Consider the following 22,426-nt stretch of genomic DNA (forward strand, 5'->3'; position numbering starts at 1 on the left):
CGACTTTCAAAATAGTATCCACACAAGCGCCAAACTTTTTGTCCTTGGCGTGTGTAAATGGAAAAATAACGGCCACTACACACATTACTCACACTTCTTTTATAAAGTCTGTGCTACTACACGGAGCTGCCAGTGGCAGTGTACTGCGGCTGGGAGGTAAGGTGCACCGAAGTAGCATTTGTCATGTCATGCATTCAATATTTTACTAGCTATATTAGGTTTATTGGGATTAACATGTTTTATTTGTTTATTCGCACTTTCATGGTGCAGCTGGTAAATATGGGGCTAATTTTAACTAGGCTACTTCACCCCTTACCCTATCTCAACCTGTTATAATACATTATACTTTATTTGTTGATTACATTTTGTATTATTGATCTGAATACCTAATAGGCCTAACATAATCAAATGAATGTAGCGAAATGAAAAGTACATTTGTCTCTGAATTGCAGTGGAGTAGAAGAGGAAAGTACCAGAAAATGGAAATAATAAAAGCAAAAATGGAAATAGAAAAGCAAAGTACAATTAACTCAAACTGTACAGTACAATACTTCAGTGCATATTTATGGAGCACGTAAAAGGTCTCCAGCATGTCTTTGAAGGTTCTTTAGAAATTAAGACACTACAGCATTGCTCCTGAATACTATACTGAGGTAGCCTGTATTAATACACGCACTAGGTTAGTTGATGAGTTTATAATTATTATATTAATGGAATTAAATATTGTAAATCCGTGTACGGTTCAATCATAGCACCGACATTTTAATACTTAAGTTATGGATAACATTGGCTGTTAATATTTCACTAAATATTTTGTTTATTAATAATTACTCAATTCTAACTGTCTATAGAAATGCTGAAACAGCTGATGTCGACTGATAGCCACAAACCCAACCTCCTGTGAGTGAACGAGAATGAGTGAACTAGAGTCAGAGATAGATAGATTGATATATATAGAGAGAGAGATAGAGAGTGAGATAGTGTGTGTGAGAGAGAGAGAGAGTGAAAGACCACTAGCCCGGTGGGCACAAACTTGCAAGAAGCAGAGCATGCAGAAAAAGCTCTGCACACAACGGTGCAGCTGCTCGGCGGGTTTTGAGGCTACAGAGGCGGTAGAGCTTGTTGGGGATTACAATGATTGCCACAACTCAACAAAACATGACCACGGAGCTGGTATGTGTGATTTTTAAATTTGTTTTATCCTTACTTCAAAGCAAATCTTTGTGTGCGTGCCTGTCTCCAGTTTTTAAGGGGAGAATCTGTGATGTGCAGTGGGGAATTCCTCATTCAGGCAGCCAATACGATGACTATCGATTAATGTTTCAGCCATTTTTTGCCCATTCAGACTTTCTATCGATATTCATCTATGTCCTGGGCAAGCTTGACTCTGTGCACTGCGGTGCAGGCTGGTGTGGTAACTCGACGTCCACTCTTATTTTCTTTCTGTCCCATGCGGACTTTTATAGCATAGCCTAATATCTGCAGTGTAATATTCAGATATAATTTGTCTCAGTCTGTCCCCTCCAGCTTGGACCTGCACAGTGAGGAAGGGGTCAAACCCACAGCCTGCACTGTATGACTGATTATCTACTGTTTAGGTGTCAATGAACAAAGACTATGAACCAACAGCCTGTTTTTTGTTCACATTATTCACACTCCTTACTGATGATGAGGTGAAATATCGGTAATGCTCTGTAAATGTTTATTTGATGCAGTTCTTCCATTCAATGTGACCTTTTCTGGTTTTCTTTAAAAGACAGTTCACTTTTATTTATTTGTCAGAAGCAACATGTGAGCAAACAATCAATTGAAGATTAGGCTCTGTATACACTAGGTGGATTTCAGAGAAGATTCACTATTGCGTTTAACAGCTTGAAGTGTATGGAATTAGGGTCTACTTGTTAATTGTTTAATGTGATATAACTGATGGGGATAAATGCTTGCATCAGATTAATCACCACACTAGTTTTAAACTTTGATTTCAATGGGATTTATATGACTAATATCTACACATATCTAATATGCATTGCTTCCTTCTTTAAATACAACTTTCTCAGCTGCATTAGTAATTGCCCAAAATATTTTACTCTGGTGCTTCTGTTTCTCAACAAATTAAACCCTTGCGAAGTCAGCTCATTAACATATATCATCAAACTGTCACCCTTCTTGTGAAAGAGTTTCAATCGTGAGATCTTTAGTACCCGGCTGTCCCTGGTGGAGAAAGTGTTTGAGAGAATAGAGGAGCAGTTCAGTTGTTTGTTAAATTATGTCTAATTGGCATGTGATATGAGCATTAACCTTCAGTGCTTTTACTCACATGATGATGTGATTAAACCTTGGTGAAAACTGTCTGATGCATCTGTGTGATAACCCTGCAGCATTATTGTCTCCTTGAGAGGGCCACACAACGCTGCAGGGCTTATAGACAATCTATTACCTGCAAATGTCGCAATATGTCACGCCACAGTCTCCAATCAATTTGCTTCACACACAATAAAACTATTAATGAACCACATCTGGGTTTTTCAGATTGGCACATCTCCATTGGTGAGATGATACATAGGTTGAGGGGATAATCTGGGATGCTACTTGTGTCATATTTTTATATACAGTTTATGGTCATATGTTGTGTGCTGTGAAAGAAAGCAAAGAGCATTGCAAGGTCGACATATATGACTTGTAATATCCAAATAAGACAGCCATATCACAATTTCATGCCACAAAAAACATAATGCTTTGGTTCTGGTTCAGTTAATCCCTGGCATTAAGGAAGAAAATAAGTGATTTAATTATTTTTTTCAAAGGCAATATTCTTTTAATATTCATCCTCAACACTGGTAATGTGACATATGACTGAATTTTTATAGTGAGTGCAGTGAGCATATTATAAGCATATTATTCATTGTGAAAAAAATCACACATTCTTTCTCACATTTTACTGTAACTCTATATGATGTCATCTGCAGCTCTCCCACATGTGTTTTATTGATGCTGCATGTTTCCTAAGGCTGGAACTGCTGAGGAAAAGCTCCCTCACACAGGACCCTTTTGTACAGTACTTTTCTTATGCGTGATGGGTAGCATGAAAAGAAAGACAGTGGGGCAGCCTTGCAGCAGTAGAGGCTAAAGAGGCAGGTCTTTCATTTTATAAAGGCTTGTGCTGCATTGTGTGGCAATAGCCTTGGGGGCAAAATATCTGCCCAGTTAATCCCATATGATGTCTATACCACCTACTGCTTTTTAAGATAAGAAACACAAATGGAGAAATGGTGGCGCAGTGAGCAGGAGCATAAAGATTCCTCTGGATGTGATGAAAGATCAATATCGGTATTGAGCTGTAGAATGTCATTACTACAGCTGGTTGGTTAGCATTTATTCCAACTGCACTAAATTTACAGCCTGCTCTAATGATGACTTTCATTTTAAATGAGGCGGTGAGAGATTTTGACATGGTAATACATATGTGGGTTACTTGCTAATCTACGTTTTTCTCAATTACAGTGAATCATTAAAATCAGGAGCATAATATAGGCTATATTGTAGGCTGTATGTGTCTGCCAATAGATCTCACCCTTTATATGGTGGTGGTAATTTCATTGATGCCTCTGCCAATGTCATGTATGTAACAATCATCTCATCAATCACACGATCAAGGGGGGTTAATGGTATGCAAATCAAGACCAGAATCCCCAAACAATCTGCATTGGTTCTCTCATTCTTCTGCAAGTGATTTATTGCTGGATTCTCCATGCCTCAAAGACATAGAAGATGGAGTTAAGGAGGTCTCCTGAGCCTAATTTATAAATTCTTAGCACCGCCTGCATTCTGCACAACCTAGTTCTGTTGCATGCTGTGCAGATTGAGTAATTGTGTTTAGTGTGGCTTTTTTAGTGTGCAAGCTCAATCAATAGAGTTAGATTTTGTGTACAGTGCTCTGAGAAAAATGATCCAATGAACTGCAATCTGCTGGATGTGAAGTTTAATAAACGGTTCCAGCCCGATAAATATGATTTTTAAGTTAAAATGGTAGAAAGGTCCAAATAGGTCTTGGTGTTCCTCATGCAGGTGTCATACTTTGCAAGAAACAGTACTCAAAAGACCTATAAGTCTCCTTTATGGCTGTCTTCCCACTATTAATTGTTTCCCTCTGGACCATGTACAACTGTACACCTTATTGATTCTTTCATTTGGTTGAGTGAAAATCTCCTAGCTCACAAACATAAGAGCGCTCTCTTCTCTAATGCAGTTCTACATGGTTTGCCAAAATAATCCACTCAAGGGGATTTCCTCAGGAGAGTTATCCATAAACATAAAGACTTTTTATTTGCATTCTCACACCCTTTGGTGTTTGACTGACACCTCATCTAGGCTTCTACTCCAACTCCTGTGGGATCACACACAGGCTGGATAAAATAGATGGCCCACTTAGGAAAGTATGTGTGTTTTTGATCTTGATCAGCAGAAAACCTGCTCTGAGATATATTTGCTTTTCCATCAGGGTGCTGACTGAGATAATCCCAGTCCGTCATACAGAGTGCAACTCGTCATCTGTTCACCTGTGCCAGCAGTTTGTGCTGCATTAGATTTCCTTATGCATTGTAACGAACAGCCAGTCGGCACTAGCAGCTTCGCCAGTGTTCACTCTGGGGATTCTGCTCAGCACATCTGTACTTCATTTGCAAGTGTGACAAAACTCCTCAATCGCCTTAACAACGATGCAACTTTAATTGGAAGTATGGTCTAATGTCTGAGCTCAGGGGAATGATAGAAGCCGTGCATCCCATTAGGAGGGTGTTTCAGCTCTCACATTGCACACAGTAATTAGAGAGAGGACTTGGAAATTAATACACTCTATGATGGGATCAGTCAAGTAGAGGTAAAATGTCCCTTTCTGCTATGAGATCCTGGAATCGATATGTAATTCTTGATATGTTTTAACATAGAAACCATATTAGCTATTCATGGATTGACATATAGCCAGTTTGTAATGTTAAGGATTACTGAAGTGTATAACTGTTCAGTCAAAGAGAAAGTGCTGAAGATGCAGTGTGATTCAGTATTGCCTGTATAAAAGCTTTTATAGACTACAGTAGGTTTCTTTATGTGTTGGAAGGATAATGGTGGTTCACTGAGATACTGTGTGCGGAAAGTGCAGGAGAATGAGATAAAACAGAGTGTCAGAAAGGCCAGTAGATACACAGCCCTGGACATCAATCACTCACTTCTGGCATGCACTTAGAGTTCAAACATTACTTAAAAGTTGTCCCTGCAACTGCAACTGGTAGTGCTTTTAATTTGAACATGTTATGATACTGCATCCAAGGAGATCTATTAAAGATGAGACCTTGGCAGGAGTTCTGTGCTGGCAACTTGTCGAGATAGAGAAGACCTTGTATAACTTCGATATATCTGGGGTATGAAGTAAACCTGCTGCTTTACACCAAAAAAAACGTGTATCAAGGATTTTTATCCTAATGAGAAACCCCACTGGTTCTGATCCAACTGCATTGACCCTTCAGTTCCTACGTAATTCACCGTTTCAATTTTTAGAAATGGGGTTTTAGGACAATTTGACTCCTGTTATTTAAGTACTACATTGTCAATTTTCTGCACTTCAAAACACCACATGCCAGGGGCTTTAAGTCTGATGCTCATGGGAGTGTATGTTTGTGGTGAGGAGTTGTTAGGTGAGGGTATTAAGGCTGGTGTTGGCAATAGCGCAGACTCATGGACAGCTCACCCAGGGAGCACGGAGGAGAAGCAATCTGTTGACCAGTGAAGTTAATTGTGACTGATACTGATGCCGGATCATTCCATCAGTTCCCCCTGATCTTATACACAGGATACACAAGGAGTTGAGCCTAAACTTGATTTTACTCTTTTGGCAACTGAAGCTTTGTCTGTAATTCATTCTATAGTTATACAGTCCCATGTGGTTCCCCTTATTTTTATTTCCTCATTAACAACTATATCCAGATCTGTTGAATAAATCCTTTTCCACAATAGCAGATGAAGCAGGTAACATTTTTCTATAAAAGCACACTGTAAATTCATGCATCACACATTTTAATGATATCGCCACCTATCCCCCTCTGCTTTAGAAAACCACAGAGTCTGACCCATCAGTCGTAAATGACAGGTGAAATGAGGCATTGGTTAAGAAAAATTAAGGGCTAATCTCTCATATGCAACAATTTTATGCAGTTCTCTTTTAGAAAATTTGTGTAATTCAGCGAGGTCTCTGTGATACTGGAGAATGATCTCATTTCTCCTGAGGCTCGCTATACTAATAGGCTATACTTAGCAAGGATCCATTTCTGTGAGACCATGGAAATGAAGCAGCACTAATGTCCTCCTAGGCTGTGCATGCATTCATTTTGTTTGTTTGTGTGTGTTCTTTTCATATCAGGACCTGGGGAGTTCAGATGGTCCTCCGCGGAACTGGAAGGGCATAGGAATTGCCATGGTGGTGATCCTGGCTGTTATGTCTCTGGTCATTCTATCTGTCATCCTACTCACGCCTGGTAAGAAGAGCTGTTTGGATGAGTAAAAGCAGCAAAGAAGAGAGGATTTGTAATGTGGGGAGTTAAAGAAATGCTTTGGCATTTTCAAAAATATGCTTTTTCGCTGTCTTTTGGACAGTTAGATGAGAAGACTGATATCCACTTTCATGTCTGTAGGGTGAATATGAATCTACTCCCAGCGGCTGGTTAGCTTAGTGTAGCAGAAAGACTGGAAACAGGGGTAAACAGCTAGCCTGGCTCTGTCCAAAAGTGACAAAATCCTTCTACCAGCACCTCTTAAACTCTCAAATTAACTATTTATATTTTGGATGTTTTATCTGTATCAAAACCACAGTGTAAGAATGACAATTCACGAATTAGTGTGTATGGGGGGGTCATAATCTCTCAAAAGATTATTTCTTGCTACAAGAGACATGGATCAAACACCATAAATAACGTGTTATTTAGCGAGCTGGCAGTCTTTATGCTATCCTAAGTTAACCGACTGCTGGCTGTAGCCTTATATTTAATAAACACATGAGGCACTATCCGTCTTGCATTATAGGAAGACCCAAGAAATATAGGCCGGGCACAAACATGCCCTTTTGTCAGGACATAGGTTTAACTAATTAACTCTGTATTTTTGCTTCTGAAGATGAATCTCACTTGTTACTCCATTCCCATCTCACTATGGAGGACCTGGAGAGTAAAGAGTTCAAAGTTCATGACCCCTCTGTGGCATGGTTGAATGGTAAGGATCCCTGTTCTGAGAGAACTTTTGACTGACAAAGTAATTATCACCTGAAACTGACTGGTTTGCAGGCCTCTGTCTCTGCCTCTGTGGATTTTAAATCATCATTCCAATAACGTAGGACCCTTTTCCCTGAACTGTCTTGACCCTGTCAGAAAATGAAGTTGCTCTACGCACCAGAGAAGGACATGTCCTGGCATTCAGTCTCAACAGCAACCTTACCGCAACTCTACTGGACAACAGCTCCCTGGTAAGTTGCATCAACTCCGTTTATGAGGGCAGAATCAGAATCAGAAAGAACTTTATTGCCAAGTAGTTTCTACACACACAAGGAATCTGCTTTGGTGGACATATTTCAGTATTGATTGACTCATATCCATAGACAGCTGGATTAATTGACCAATAGAGATGGGATGCTTTCAGATTGAGAGAGAAAAGCTAGAAGAGTCCCACTGTTCCACATCCCACACTTGAGACAAAAAAAGATATGGCAGAGTGACAGTATCAGCTCATTTCCCCCCATTCTGGCTGCTCTGTGAGCCCTCAACATGTCTTCAAAGAGAATTTTCCAAGCAAGGGCATCTTTTTGAACACCGCCTCTGCACGACACTGACAGCCTTATATGGGTCATCATCGCTGAGGAGCTTAAAGCAGGGTTGTGCTGTCAGGTTGAGAACAAGTCTTTGCTTGTGTTGTGATATGTTTTTTTTTATCTGTGCTACTGTTGCTAATTCCAGAAAAAGATATTTTCTTATATGAATGCCAAGACACACATGGGGTTTCCCTGAATATATGAATTGCTAAGACAATTTAGTTACCTCTGAAGTTGCTAGAGACCAAAAACTGAACTTAAAGAGAGTGAATATTGAACTTACATTCACCAGGTGGACAGAAACACGACTCACTATGTTGCTCGATGTCAACTGGATGTGCAAATTGTTTTGCAAAAACGGTTTGCTTACAAGTTTGCTTTTTCATCTTTAGAAGTGAAATGTCAATGTTGTGTTCAAAATGTGTTTCCGCTGCACCCAAGTGGGCAAAAAAAATGATTACTGTGGGTTGAAGATTATGTTGCCCAGGTTTTTAACTACCTAAAGCTGCAGATCATCAGCATAGCAATGAGAGGAGATGCAGCCAAATGGATGGTTAATGTGCCCTAAAGGGAGCATGTAAAGGGAAAAAAAGCCAGGTCCCGGGGATTGTCCCTTGAGGAACCCCACATTTCAGATCACACAGTCTGAAAACAATGGATAAGTTAGGAAGTGCGATATGCCAACCCACTTTCTCCACAAATGAAAGTTGCGTTGATGTGTTGTCTTATTCGTTTTTCTTTTTTTTTCCTACAGGACCTGACCACTACTAAATTCCAAGTGTCTGCAGACAAGAGGTTTGTCCTCTTGGCATATAACATTCAACCGGTACGTTTTCTCTAGTTGACTCATTCTTAACAGATTCATTCCAGACAGCACAGTCAAGATTTTTACCCACCGAAAACATTAATTATTCACGAATATCAAAGACAAGCTGTTACTGCTCACACACCTCAACATGTCTGGCAGGTTACTAGTGGCTGCGAAACAGCAGTGACATGCATCCTAATCAGAGCCCCAACGAAACAACAGAGAGGATTGAGAACATGAAGGAGGAGGTTGTGGAGAAGGTGTGTGTGTGTGTGTGTGTGTGTGTGTGTGTATGTGTGATTCTGCTACTGCAACAGTCTTTAGCTCCACACACCAAATGACTGGAATAACATATGGGAAGTTGAATATTTAAACTGGATGATGGTGGAAGGTGCAGGGGCTTGAGGAAAGCTTACGGTGAATGTTCAGTGTGAATTGGATAGCGGGGGGAAGGGGAGCTCAAGAAGATGAAGCGGTACAGTGGGAGCTGCTGTGATGAAATCGCCCTGCTGGTTCAGTGGGGAATTTTAATAAGATGAAGAGAATCACAATAGCAGGTGGTTTCAGAAAAGCGTTTGGCTAGACACAAAACACAGATCTTTTGCTCCCTTTACTTTAACACCAACCAGCTCAGATCGTTCATTCCCCAACAGCGGTCTGACTCTGTAAATACCCGCACCATTAATAAATAGTTCAGTCTTTCCTCACAGGGCAGGCAAGTTGTGTAATGTGCAAGTAATCTTCAAGGGAAGAAAACAGAATTAGGAGGAAATGAAAGCCCTCAGCATGTTTTCCCCACATTTTTATTAAATAATATGAAAGCAGATTTTACTGCTTTCTCACACTCTCATTGGTTCATTCTCCTGTATCTCTCTATGTTTCCTTTAGAGATCTGCTTTTGCTCTAATCACTGCGTATCATAATTTCTGTGGCGGTGGTGGGGGGAGGGGGTGGGGTTAATGAGCCTGTTGCTGTGTTACAGTATTCGTCACAAACAAAAAGTGAATCCATTGCAACTGAATTATTGATCCATTAACATACGTTCAATCAGTTTTCAGATATTACTGTAGAGAGAGGGCTCAGATCTTTGCCCAATATGTGGGTCGTTTTGGTTGGTTTATGTCATGTCATTAGCATACTTCCTTTGATGTCAGCAGGAATTGTCTATTCTCATTTGTATGCTCAGTGTGTACTCATAATCGAAAATATCAGAGAAAGTGGGTATGCCATCTGGAGTGTGAGCATGGTTGGCATTTTGTGTGCATGGGTGCCAGTCCTCCATTCTCCCCTTCTTTCTAGCTGCCTCCTTCTTTCTCCCGCTTTATCGTCCTCACTCACTTTTTTTTGTCTATCTCTGGGGGGGATTTGTGCTGACTGAAGCAGTTTGCGCCAGGCACCAGCTTTGCTGTTTGGAAGAGGAGCGGCACGCAGCTGAGAGTGGCAGAGAACGAGAGAGAAAAACAGAGAGAGCAGAAGGGAAAGTCACTTGCGATAGAGGGTGGGAGAAAAATGGGTTATGCACCATTTGCCTTTAGATACACTGCCCAGTTGAAATAAATCAGAATGGTTACCAAAGAATGATAGAGCTGCTATAAGGAGAGATCTGCAGTGGAGAGAAATGGATGAGCAGGCTGTGGGTAAAGGCTTCTCTGGATTTCGTATTAGCTCTAGATGCTTTAGGGAGGGTTTTGTGCCTGGTGGGTGAAAATAAATGGATTTTGATAAGAGGGTATACATGGAAGTGAGTTAGAGATTTGGCCACAAGAGAAAGCAGATTTCATACAGGAAAATGTCTTTCCTCAAAGCATGTTTGAGTTAAACAGATTTGTGTGTAAGAAGAGAACAGGAGAAAGAGAAGATCTACATATTTTTGAAAGATAGATGGCGAGATAAGAGGAGATGTTTTTGGTTTGTTTTTTGGATTGATGAGCAAAGCGAAACGAACCACAAAGACAGTGCAGACACACAAAATGCCATGTAAGTCGTGTCTGCACTCTGCAGCAAACGCTGATAGGTACTGGTATCAAAAGCAGCACATTGTGGGGCTGCTAAGAAAGGCTTGTGAGGTAGGGACAAAGTTGTCTCTGTATTGTGTGCAATAGATCTGTTCTCATGCAAAGGGTGTTGTAATCTCTATACTTTTACGGCATCCATCCCTATCTTCTAAGCATTTAATCTGTGCAGTGTGTCCCCACCCCCTGTTTTGGTGACATGGCTAGGGGAGAGGGTGGGTGGTAAAGGGGGTTGAAGAGCTCGAGCAATGTGGAGGATTTATGTTACTGGCAGCTACATTAGAATTCACTCTGCCTCTCCAAGACAGATGCTCTCGCTCTTGCTGTCTGTTTATCACACAGACACACAATAGCATACAGCCTCTGCCAGCAGCTTCATAATGTTAAATCAGAGCACAATCACTGGGTTCCTTAACAAATCATAAACAGCTGATTGAACATGGTGCTGATGGCAATGCTGCCCCCTTTGGTGTTGAAGAGTGATACTCCCTCTAACTCAAGATTGGTCGTTGTTGTGTGTCGAGTACCTGTCTCTGTCAGCCAGTGGCTTTTCCCTCCCTGCATCCTTTTTTTCCTTCCTGTCTTTGTTTCTTTCTCCCTATCTCCCCCCTCACTTTTTCCTGTAGTGTTTGACCAATTCATTCTTTCCCTTTCCTGTTCTCGCAGTTATTTTCTGTTGTAACACAGCCTTTCCTGCTGCTCAAACTTTACACTGCAATCAGATTTCAATTTCATTTAGATAGCCCTAGTATTTATTTTCCCCCTTTATCCCTGTGGCTTCAGCTCTTCGTCACTCCATCCATGCATTTTCTAACAACAGACAAACAACACAGAGGAGAAATCCAATTTCGCCACTAAGTGTGCTGTATAGAGGATGTGACATTTAATTTCTTTAGGGACTTGTTTTCCAGGAGGCTCTGGCTTTCTGAGGTCAGTGGGCAAATAGCCTGCTTCCAATACATTGCGCAGGGGGGAAAAAAATCTATTTATTACCTAGAATTCATCAGGTAATGCTGTGATCAACTGCGGCTAACACACACACACACAATCATTAACTTTCCTCAGCATGTTGATTTAATTAATGATCAAGCTACTGATGCTTGTGTAAGGGCTGTGGCAGAGTTGCCAGCTACAATAGATCTCAGTGGAAAGGATATTAGCTGTAATGATGCTAATTTAATACGTATGTCTGTCTTAGTTTCTGCACTTTCCTTTCCCATGCCATGTCTTATGTTGTCTCTTTCACGCAGTCTTACGTGTTTTTCAGATGTGATCACAATAATGATATAAGATGCATAAAATGGCTTTCAGGGTTTAATGACTCAAATAAATGTAGTGCGTAGTACTAGGCTCTGATTTGTTCAGTAACAATATTAAAAAACGATCTATTTAAAATGACGTGCCATACTTTTCTGGGATTTCAGAAGAAATGAGAGAATACAAACACACCTTCCCGTTGCTTATTGCTTAATTTGAGGTTGGACTATATATTATATTATATATATAATAATATAATTCATAACCTTCGTCTTTATATGTGTGTATGAGTATGTGTGAGCACTAAAATATGTATGTGTTGTTATCTAAGTGTGGCACACCTGTGTGCATGATATCCTCTACCTCTTTCAGGTGTTCTCTCAGTCCTTCACAGCCTCCTATGCTATCTACACTGTGGCTAATGGGTAGGTGGAATCATGAATGCTAATGCATGGGCTGCACTGGGCATGAGCGTTACCAATGCAAGCAGACCCGCAGATTTTTTTCAGAACTTTCCCCAAATTGTGTCTCATCGAATCAGAACCTCATGTTTCTGTCAGACATACATTCATTCATCAATGTTCTTTCCAGGTGCCATATCCCAACATGAGGTTTGTACTGTACTTCAGATATCACTGCCTGAGATTCATATTCTGTATTATATCAGTGGACAAATCTCTGTGGCAGCTGTGGATGATTCCTGGAACTTATGAGGAATGGTTCTGGAAAGGATTTCAGGAGGACCTGCAGTATTAATCATTGCTTGAGTATGCCTAGGAGGAAAATGTTTGCCTGTCCCAAGGAAGAGAATAAGAGCAGCTAGAAATATGGAAAAAGAAATGTTGCACTCATGCATGAACCTGTCTTTTGTTTTCCCTCTCTGCATCTTGCTCTTTTGTCCTCACAGTACAGCAAAGCTCAAGGCCAGGGCATGGATGGATCTCTGAGGGCTTTAAACAGGACACTTATCCTTAATGAAGGGCTTATGTCTGAGTTTTTGTGTGTGTTCCAGGGATCTGCTGGAGCTTAACACTCCAGAGAGGGCGAAGGCAGTGCTACAATACGCTTCCTGGGGGCCACAGGGAAACCAGCTGGTAAGCCAGGCGCTTACTAATTTACCGGATCAATGTGTTTTGTGCATCAACTATACCTGCCAATAATATTAGAAGATTTTCTAAAACGTTACATTCTATAATAATAATATAATTTGTTCATGAATGGAGCCTCCATATCACTTTCATAATGATTACATCAGTGGTATAGACGAACTCCATGTTAGAGGTTATTGCAATGACTCTGTTGCTGTAATGGAGTAGTTGTACACGCAAAATCTAATTAATCTACCTTTCCTGTGATGTAATTTGCTTTTGCTGCTATGTCATTGCTCATCTGCAGCATATTAACTAGCAAGTAAAGATGTATTGGCTTTCACTTGTGTGTGTGTGCTGGCTGATGATTCATTCACTCTTGGACAGCGCCCGGCGCTCTATTCAGGCAGCCAGCGAGGGAGCCTGTACTGTCTTTGATAATAGATTGGCGCTGTCTCTCTGTGCTGCTCATGCCAGGCCTATGTGTTTGACGGAGATATCTACTACAAGCCAAGTGTGACCAGCAAACCCCTGCGTCTCACAACCACAGACCAGGAGCAGAATGTGGTGAACGGCCTCTCTGATTGGATTTACGAAGGTACAATGTATTCCAGCTTCACCAGAAATTTTTCACGCTTAGACCATGGAGAGAAAAAATGTAAAACCAATTTGACAGTAGTAATCATAAATAACAGGTGTATGCTTTGAGTTTGTCAGTAACACTGTCTTTTTATACAGAGGAAGTCCTCTTGACATATGTTGCCCACTGGTGGTCTATGGATGGGGCCCGGCTAGCATACCTCACCATAAACAACTCTGCCACACCTGTGATGGAAATACCTCACTTCTTAGGTGGTCTCTACCCCTCCAATGTTGTCTTCCCATACCCAAAGGTAAAACTGGTTTAAAACAAGACTCAAGTCTACAGCCATGCTAGCTGCTCTGTGAGGCTGCACAGTGGTGCTTTGACATTACAATACATTTATTCATTCAGCTGACGCTTTTAACCAAAGCAACTTACAATTGCTATATATATCAGAGGTCGCACGCCTCTGGAGCAACAATGGGTTAAGTGTGTTGTTCAGGGACACAATGGTGGATGGGTTAGAGTGGGAATCAAACCCAGGTCTCTCACACCAAAGGCATGTGTTTTATCCACTGCCCCATCACCACCCAGAACCTGAGCTGAACATTACTATGCTAACAGATTCACAATGACAATCTACAATCACTCTATTAGTTTGGCGTGCTAACATTAAGTAACTCTAAACATAAAGTACAGCTGTGGCTGGTAGAATTGTCATTAGTTTTAGCAGGTATTTAGTCAGAAGCCAAAATATTGGTCAAATTAAATGATGTTGCAACACAAACATTTAAGAGATACACAAAGTTATTACAATTCATCCTGAGGGGAATACGAATGTCTGTACCAAATATCATGGCTGTCCATCCAATTGTGGAGACATTTCACTCAAACCTACAAGTCAACCTCATGGTGGATCACTGTCTCTGTAGGGAGCCGAAAAAATGACACAATTATGGTCTGCCCTTGCCATTCCTGCTAACATGGCTAAAAAGATTTGCCAAAACTTGCACTTAACATTGATCTGATCTTTTTTTTCTTTTTCTTGTGCTCACAGGCTGGCTCAAGTATCCCATCAGTCAGTCTGTTTGTGGTGAACCTGTATGGTCCAGCTCACACTCTCGAGATGGTGCCTCCTGACTCCCTCAGGGCAAGGTAGTACATCTTGGTAAATGTAAAAACAAAATAAACCTTACAGACTTGAGACACCAGCTGTCAGAAACGATTAGACGAGACCAAATTCCTCCCCCCTTCACTGCTTTTTTTTTTCTTTGCACCACTTTCCAATCCTTTCCCTGTGTATCATTTTCTGCATCGCCTCTTCAGAGACAGCTACATCTCTATGGTGACTTGGATCAGCAGCACCCGCCTCGCGGTTCGTTGGCTCAATCGTGCCCAGAACCAATCAGTGCTCTGCGTGTGCGAGGCCACCACAGGGGCATGCTCAGAGGTGAGTGGTCATCAGTCGTTCCACATTAGTAATCCAAACCGCCCCCGCTGCAATATAGAGCTTTAATATAATTTTTACTTTTTTTTCACACTGTGTTGGGAGTTAGGATTGATTTCCTTATGCTCTCAAATGTCTACTGGCTGGATTAATATTTAAGGTCATTTCTTGCATGAGAAGAATTTTCACTGATGTACTGCAGTATTTTATTGCCTATTCCCTTTCTGTAAATCCTCACAGATTTCAGTTACCAAATGTCAGTGTTTCATTATTGCTATATTTAATAATAATAAAATACGCTACATTTAATTATACAATGCTACCGTAACAAGCTTAATATGTTGATGTAAGTGCATTGTAAATGACTAATACATTTCTCTATATTTTGTGATTCTAAATCAACAGAAACATAAAATGGCCATGGACATAATGAGAAACCAACGACAGGTATGGATTGCTCATTTCAGAAAGTCTGTTTTACACCAATTTATCACTTCTGTCTTTCTTTTGACTCACTATTTTTCTTCAACAGGATGTGCCATTGTTTTCAGCAGACGGCTCTATGTTTTATACAATCATGCCAGCAAAACAGGGCGCTCGTGGAGAGTTTCACCACATCGCCGGTCTTTTAGCCCAGGTCAGTGTGAGGGCGTTGTGTCAAATTGGTCATTAACATTTCATGCAATGTAATTAAGATGTCAGCAGCATAGACCCTAAATTCTGGTTTGCTTACAATCTCCTCCTTCTCTCTTATTATTAAAACAATTAGTTTGCCTCTGTTTTCTCCCTAATTACTTAAACACCACTTTTATCTAATGGTGGTTTGCCCTTTACAATAATGCAGGAATTCTCTTCAGTTCATTTCAACAAGTCATCCTCACCCGGGCAGTTAAACTTGATACTGCTCTTTTAAAAACATATTTTATACAGAGGGAAATTGCGTTTCTGTTTTTCTCAATTCTCATTAAAGAAAGGACATCATAGTTTAGGCTTCATAGTTGCTCTTCTGTGTCTCTTTGACTTTAGTCCCAATGTCAAAATCAACAATAATTAAAAAGTACTGTTTCTAAACTCTCTCTGTAGCCATCCCTGCCTTCATTTGGCTTAACTTTATGAACATATATTCATTTTTTCCCCCATCCTCTGACACACTCTTTCCATATCGCTGCCCTATTTTTATTCTGTATATCTTCCTGCTTCTACACTCTTCTTCATCTCTGTTTCTCTGTGTAACGCAGCCTGCCATCCCCTCCGTTCCTCCTCGCTTCTTGACATCAGGGAGCTGGGATGTCACCTTGCTCTGCGCGCTAGACGAGAAGGCTGGGAAAATGTGTGTGAGAGCCACAGTGCTTGGGGCCGGGTTGAATCACCCTTCAACTCTTTAAACAGCTCACATCTCCTCTCTATGAATGTACAAGTGACAGGGGGTAGAGTAGAATAGTGGCCATCATTAAACTGATCACCTCTTGCTGTAAGCTTAGAACAAATTCTAGACATGTCGGCTGCTGGAGAGCAAATAAGACTGTCTAAACTAAAAGGGCCATTTTAACATGTAGGATTGATCTTGGTTAAAATGTCAAAGGAATTGGCTTTGACCCTGTCAATGCTTGTGGCAAAACATTTCCACTGAAAAGGGTTGACGGATTACTTACACTTGACCAGTGCAGATTATTGCTTTAATCTGTCTTTATCCTGCTGTGGCCAGAAACCCCTCCTGAACCAATTGACTGTTGTGTGAGCATCACAGATAATCAAGGAAGGTCAATTTTAGTTCTAGTCAGTTGTTTGCACTAGTAAGGTCCACTGGGTTGATACTGCTCTTGCCTACAAACAAGTAATTCTGTCACACAATACTCTACTTACATTCATATTGAATTGGGAAGCCAACATACGTACTTTGATGTATATCCACTGCTCAAACGTTTTAAATCACTTTTGCTAATGGTACAATTACATGTGATAAACTAATTTTATTAATATGTTGAAGTATGTAAATCTGTGTATTCTTACAGAATAATTCATATCCTGAATAGTTATGAGGTGAAGATAACCAAAGGTGACTGAATAGTGTTGAGTAACGTGCTGTTTCTGTGGTTTGTTTTTCTCATCAGCTATTTCCTGAGCGCAGAGGAATCCAGACAGACCAGACACCTTTACAGGTGAGCATACTTCCATGTGAAAAGCAGTCTAACCTTGACCAATAAAAACACATATACATACATATTCTCTACAGTGCTACAAACACATACAACATTGACATTATCCTTTACATACAATGTCTTCTGGACTAAAACAGACTATATACATTTTTGAGAGCTGCTTTTTCATTCAATCCAACTTTAATCCTAAGACTTTTATAATGCCAGCCCCATTGCTAGCATGTAGCTATGGTAGCATGTCTTGTTCTAATACAAAAGTCTACAGGCAAGGCTCAGTGGTGCGTTGAGCTAAATGCTAACATCAGCATGCCAATGTACTCACAAGGACAATGCTAAGACACTGATTTAGCAGGTGTGCCATTTACTATGTTCACCATCGTAGTTAAACATATTAGCATTGTTATGACCTGGCTCAAAAGGCCACAACAAAAGGGAGACACACCATGGTAGAAGTTTGACAAAATATGTTTATTTAAAACAAAATGAACCAAAGGCCGGTGCGAAAGTAAAGCTGATAAAGTATGAACATCAGTGGTTTCTTGTCAGTGGTTATTTGCTTTGCAGTTGTCTGGTCATAAACCAAAGTATAAGACAAATAAATCTAATGATGGAACTTCTTATCGTCCTGAGGGGGGACATGATTGTCTGAATCAAACTGAGTAGCAATCCATCCCATAGTTTCCAAGACATTTCACTTAAAACTAAAAATGTAAACCTCATCACGGCGCTAGTTAAAAAGTCAGGGGATCACCAGTCAGTTGGATTTATTCTCTGGGATCCATGACTATACAAAACCCCAATCCATCTAATAGTAAGGGTCTAATTGATAATTCGGTCTGTACCAAAGTGGTAGACTGACTTATGGGCCAAATGACATAACAATCATGACATCTCCAGAAACAAGCCACTATGCCTAAAAAAGCAAGCAGAAGAGTAAGTGCACATTTATTCTTATGTGCTGCAGGTGCACCAGATGAACAGCTGAATTTATACATTTATAACAGAAAAAAGCCTACTTAGTGGACAAGGACTCTGTGCTGCTGAGGCCCGAGTCAGTGAGACTTATGGTCCCCCTGTGATTAACACTGGTCTGTTCCCTCACCAACCTCCTAGGTTTCATATCTTTTTATTAGCTTACATGGCTTTGGGCTTCAGTATATAGCACAATATTATGGAGGAGGGATGATGGCTGTTTAAACTTGGTCTGTGATTAATCCTGTATAAAATTTGTAGGCAGTGGAGTGGAGTTGGACATTTAGAGACAACAGAGCAATCTGTATAACAGCTTTTGTGTCTAGACTTATTGAACCCCGTTTGTTTCTGAAAAGTCACCTGCCTAAATAGTTTGTCTCAAGACACTCTCTCTTTTCCTTAGTATCTTAGCAATCAGTTGACCCTCTCCTGGAGCAAATCAAACCTCTTTAGACTGTCCTATTCTTTTAAAGTCTGGTCAATAACCCTTCTCCTGTTTTCAAGTGTGGACCTGGATGGAGTGTTTCACCGCCGGTGCATCTCCTGTGACCTCATAGATGGATGTCGCTTCTTTAAAGCCGAATTCAGCCCCAATCAAACCCACTTCACTCTCTACTGCTTAGGTAAATCAGACACACACACATACAGGCTTGCAAGGACAGTTGGTTTAATAATGTTGTCTTTTGAACAAATCCCCAGGCCCTGGAATCCCTAAAGTGACAGTTCACCGTACAAAGGACCCCTCTAGTGAGTGTTACATCTGCTTCTCTGACTAATGGTATAATCACACAGACACACACACACACACACACACACAGAAAAATAAGCTGTCTGTAGTTTCATGTGACTGCCTGCAGGGTGCAGTATATTCAAGCACATTAAAATGTAGATTAATTAATTTCATGCTTGTGAACACTTCCCTCTGTCTGTGACTCTCAGTTTCCTTGGAGATAAAAGGACTTGGCCTCTCAACCTGATGAGCTACTGTGTCTGTCCTGATGTTTAGAATTAAAAATCTTTTTCTCCTGTAGGATATGTCCTCTTGGAGGATAACAGCCCTCTATCTAAAGCTCTTGAGGACAAGAGGCTCCCTGAGACCCTGTTCAGGACACTCCCAGCAGACAACCATGGTACAACAAAGAAACCATTGGCCATATTTTGTGGTTTGATATTTAGGATATTAGCCACGCAAATACATTCACAGAGCACTCTTAGATCCCCTTCAGTGCATTTCTCAAGCAGTCACACTAAATTATGGAGTGAGAATGCAGTACCGGCTTCAAGTATCTCAGCCTGGAAGAGACAAATATAGCAGTAATTTCTTCTACTTGGTGATTAGGTAATTAATGTGGCACAGTGTCTACCCTCAAGGACCAGCACCAAGTATTCTCTCAAAGTGTGGTTGTGCAGGTGTGTTCGTGTTTTTTAAAAAAGTTTTTTTTATATATATATTTTATGTGCTTCAGAGTTTCAGATGTATTTCAGGCTGAGGCTCTAAAGGTAGTAGTAATCCTAAAATGTCTATGTCCACCTTGTTCAACCCTTGTTTGCTTTCCTTAGATCTACACCTGAAACTATCTCTCCCTCAGGGTTACGAGGCCAACCTGCACCCTCTCCTCATCATTGTGTAAGCATCACTGAACAATCTCGCTAAAAGAGCCCTAGGCTTTTCTTCATTCTTCCACGTTGCAACATCAACAACAACAACTGTCACTGTACTAGCTGACCATGTTCGTCTTGTTGCTCAGGGATGGCGTTCCTGGCAGTCAGTCGGTGACAGAGGAATTTGCCCTCGACTGGCCTCAGGTCCTCTCCGGCACATACAATGTGGCCTTGGCCTGGGTGGACGGCAGGAGTGGGGTTGGCCGTGGACAGAAGACCACAGCTGTGGATCCACGCAAGCTTGGCTCACTTAGAGTCAAAGATTATCTTGGAGTTGTAGAGTCAGTACAGTTATGCACAACATAAGGCTGTATAATTGACACATAAGAATAATGCCTGTGAATGGGTAAGCTAACTGAGTGTGTGATATTTTCACAGGTTGTTGATGCGACTGCCTTACATTGATGATCGTCGGATGGTCCTCTATGGCAAGGTTACAACATTTTCCTTATTTGAAAACTCAGTCCTCCTATTGAAGCCATCAAAGCTATCACATGATTTGTTTTTTAGCACTTCTTTTCGTTTCTCCCTACAGGCATTTGGGGGTTATTTAACACTCAAGATGTTAGCTGCAACAGATAAGCTCTTTCAATGCACGGCTGTTGTGGCGCCGATAACTGACTTCAGGCTTTATAGTGAGTTGAGACCATGTCAGTAACTATTCAAACAGTGAGGCCGTGGGAAAACAGAGACACTGTTCATGTATTAGAGTAAAAGTTATTTCACATTTTTCAGGTGCTGCATTCTCAGAGAGGTATCTAGGCCTTCCAGCAAAGGAGGAGCATGTTTACTCGGTGAGGCTCTTAAGCTAATGAATTCAACTATTCAGGTGTAAATGATTTTGATAACAATGTTGTCAATGATAATGGTTGTGGATGTACACTCAGTTACAAGTTAATTCTGTCCAATACAACAGTCCTCCAATAAATATGTGACTTCATGTTAGTTATAACATTCAGTAAAACTGAAACTGTTTTAAAGAGGTGTTGATTCAGCTAAAGCCCTCATAATGTGAAGGTATATCTTTTCAGACCGCCTCTTTGCTGGAGGACGTAAACAAGCTGAAAGATGAGAATTTCCTTATTCTACATGGAACTGCGGATGGTGAGATTTTGTTCAATTGTTATGAGTTTGAGAGTTTATTCTTTATTTTTTCACCTTTAATTTCAATGTATGTGTGTGTTTGGCCAAAGCAAGGGTACACTTCCAGCACAGCGCTGAACTCCTGAGTCGACTTGTGAAGGTGGAAGCCAACTACTCACTGCAGCTGTACCCGGACGAGGGCCACATCCTGAGAGAGCCGCGCAGCATCCAGCACTTCCAGCGGACAGTGGTGAACTACCTCCAATCCTGCTTAAAGCACAGCGTCCTTCTAGATCCCATAGAGGATGAAGATGAAGAAGATGAATGAAACCAGAGCCCCTTTCCTTCTTCTGGAAGGACTCTCTTAGGACTGTATGCCATCTTATGCATTACCTTGGGTCGGATTACGAGGCACAAGAGCACAGGAGTAGGGACCAAGCACATCAGATCACCTCCTACAACTTCTGGAAAAATTGATGTATTTCTGCTGTTATACTGTATGTTTGAGGCATTGTTTGTTTACAAAATTCACCTGAGATGATGTGGACTAGAATGCTACTGATTCTGCCAAACGTTTACAAAGATTATAAAACATGCATGTCGTAATGGCTGCATGATGTGGATTAGTTTACATTGCATTTTCCGTGTTTTGCAAATCTAAATCTCACCCATCAGGGTTAAAATCTGTGAACAGCTGGAAACGCTCTAAAAGACCTAAAAATTCCCAAAAGCTTAACACAATTAATGACTTATTAATGCAGGTAAGACTAAAGGATCACATTCAGATTAATGCAGATCCCAGTCATACAAAATCACACAATTGAGACAGGTCTGAGAGATGAATACAAGAGATTTGAATCCTAAACTCTAAACATGCAAACTGGCCCTACTGGTCAGTAGCCTTAGCAGACTCTCCACGATCTTTAAGATGTTATTGTAAAATCTGAGTTATTTAAGGTCTTAGGTCTTTAGGTGTTCCTGGCTTAAATGGATCCTTCTAAATGTGCCAAACACATTTTGTGGATTTTATCCACTGGTTTTATTAGCATTACTTGCAATTGCACCACAAGCTCTGATTCAAGAATGATTGCAAGAATGTCTGTCTGTCTATATAAGTCTGTCTATTTACTGTATTTGGAAGTACAGTATGTTTCTGTTTTGATACATCTTGGCATTTTAATCATTCCTTGTGTATTGCAGAATTAAAATATTTATTTGGAAAAACTGCCATTATAGGCCACAAAGGTAGTTGACAATGGGCTTGCCCATCAAGCTATCAACCAAACCACACTGGTAAACTGCATGCAGTTGGTTTGAAAACAAATGCCCTTGACTCTAGACAACCAGCTACTCCTTTTTCCAGCAATCCTTGACAATAAAGTTGGAACCTCTTGTTTTACAGCAAAACTCTACTTTGGTCCCTTCATTAATCATGGCTGGCTGTAGTCTAAGAGAGCCATTTGGAGGGAAAATTGTGATTCTGAAATTTATTTTACCTATCATGTGCTA

The 22,426-nt window shown here is 40.7% G+C and overlaps 1 protein-coding gene across 1 annotated transcript; it reads left to right on the forward strand.

Annotated features, from left to right (window-relative positions):
- The first annotated feature begins 948 nt into the window (after positions 1-948).
- Positions 949-22,324, forward strand: LOC119905191 (inactive dipeptidyl peptidase 10). The gene is made up of 25 exons (XM_038721963.1): positions 949-1,173; positions 6,410-6,524; positions 7,159-7,254; positions 7,410-7,504; positions 8,601-8,672; positions 12,296-12,348; positions 12,936-13,017; positions 13,489-13,609; positions 13,750-13,904; positions 14,652-14,749; positions 14,921-15,044; positions 15,447-15,488; positions 15,574-15,678; positions 16,280-16,371; positions 17,153-17,200; positions 18,677-18,795; positions 18,872-18,919; positions 19,204-19,302; positions 19,733-19,799; positions 19,921-20,115; positions 20,213-20,267; positions 20,370-20,469; positions 20,570-20,628; positions 20,866-20,938; positions 21,028-22,324. Exons 1-25 carry the CDS (start codon positions 1,135-1,137, stop codon positions 21,243-21,245), a joined length of 2,370 nt encoding a protein of 789 aa, XP_038577891.1. The 5' UTR covers positions 949-1,134; the 3' UTR covers positions 21,246-22,324.
- Positions 22,325-22,426: the final 102 nt, after the last annotated feature.

Source organism: Micropterus salmoides, unplaced genomic scaffold, assembly GCF_014851395.1.
Source record: "Micropterus salmoides isolate LMB-PRFRI ecotype aquatic unplaced genomic scaffold, ASM1485139v1 Ms_hic_scaffold_16, whole genome shotgun sequence".
Lineage (NCBI taxonomy): Eukaryota > Metazoa > Chordata > Actinopteri > Centrarchiformes > Centrarchidae > Micropterus > Micropterus salmoides.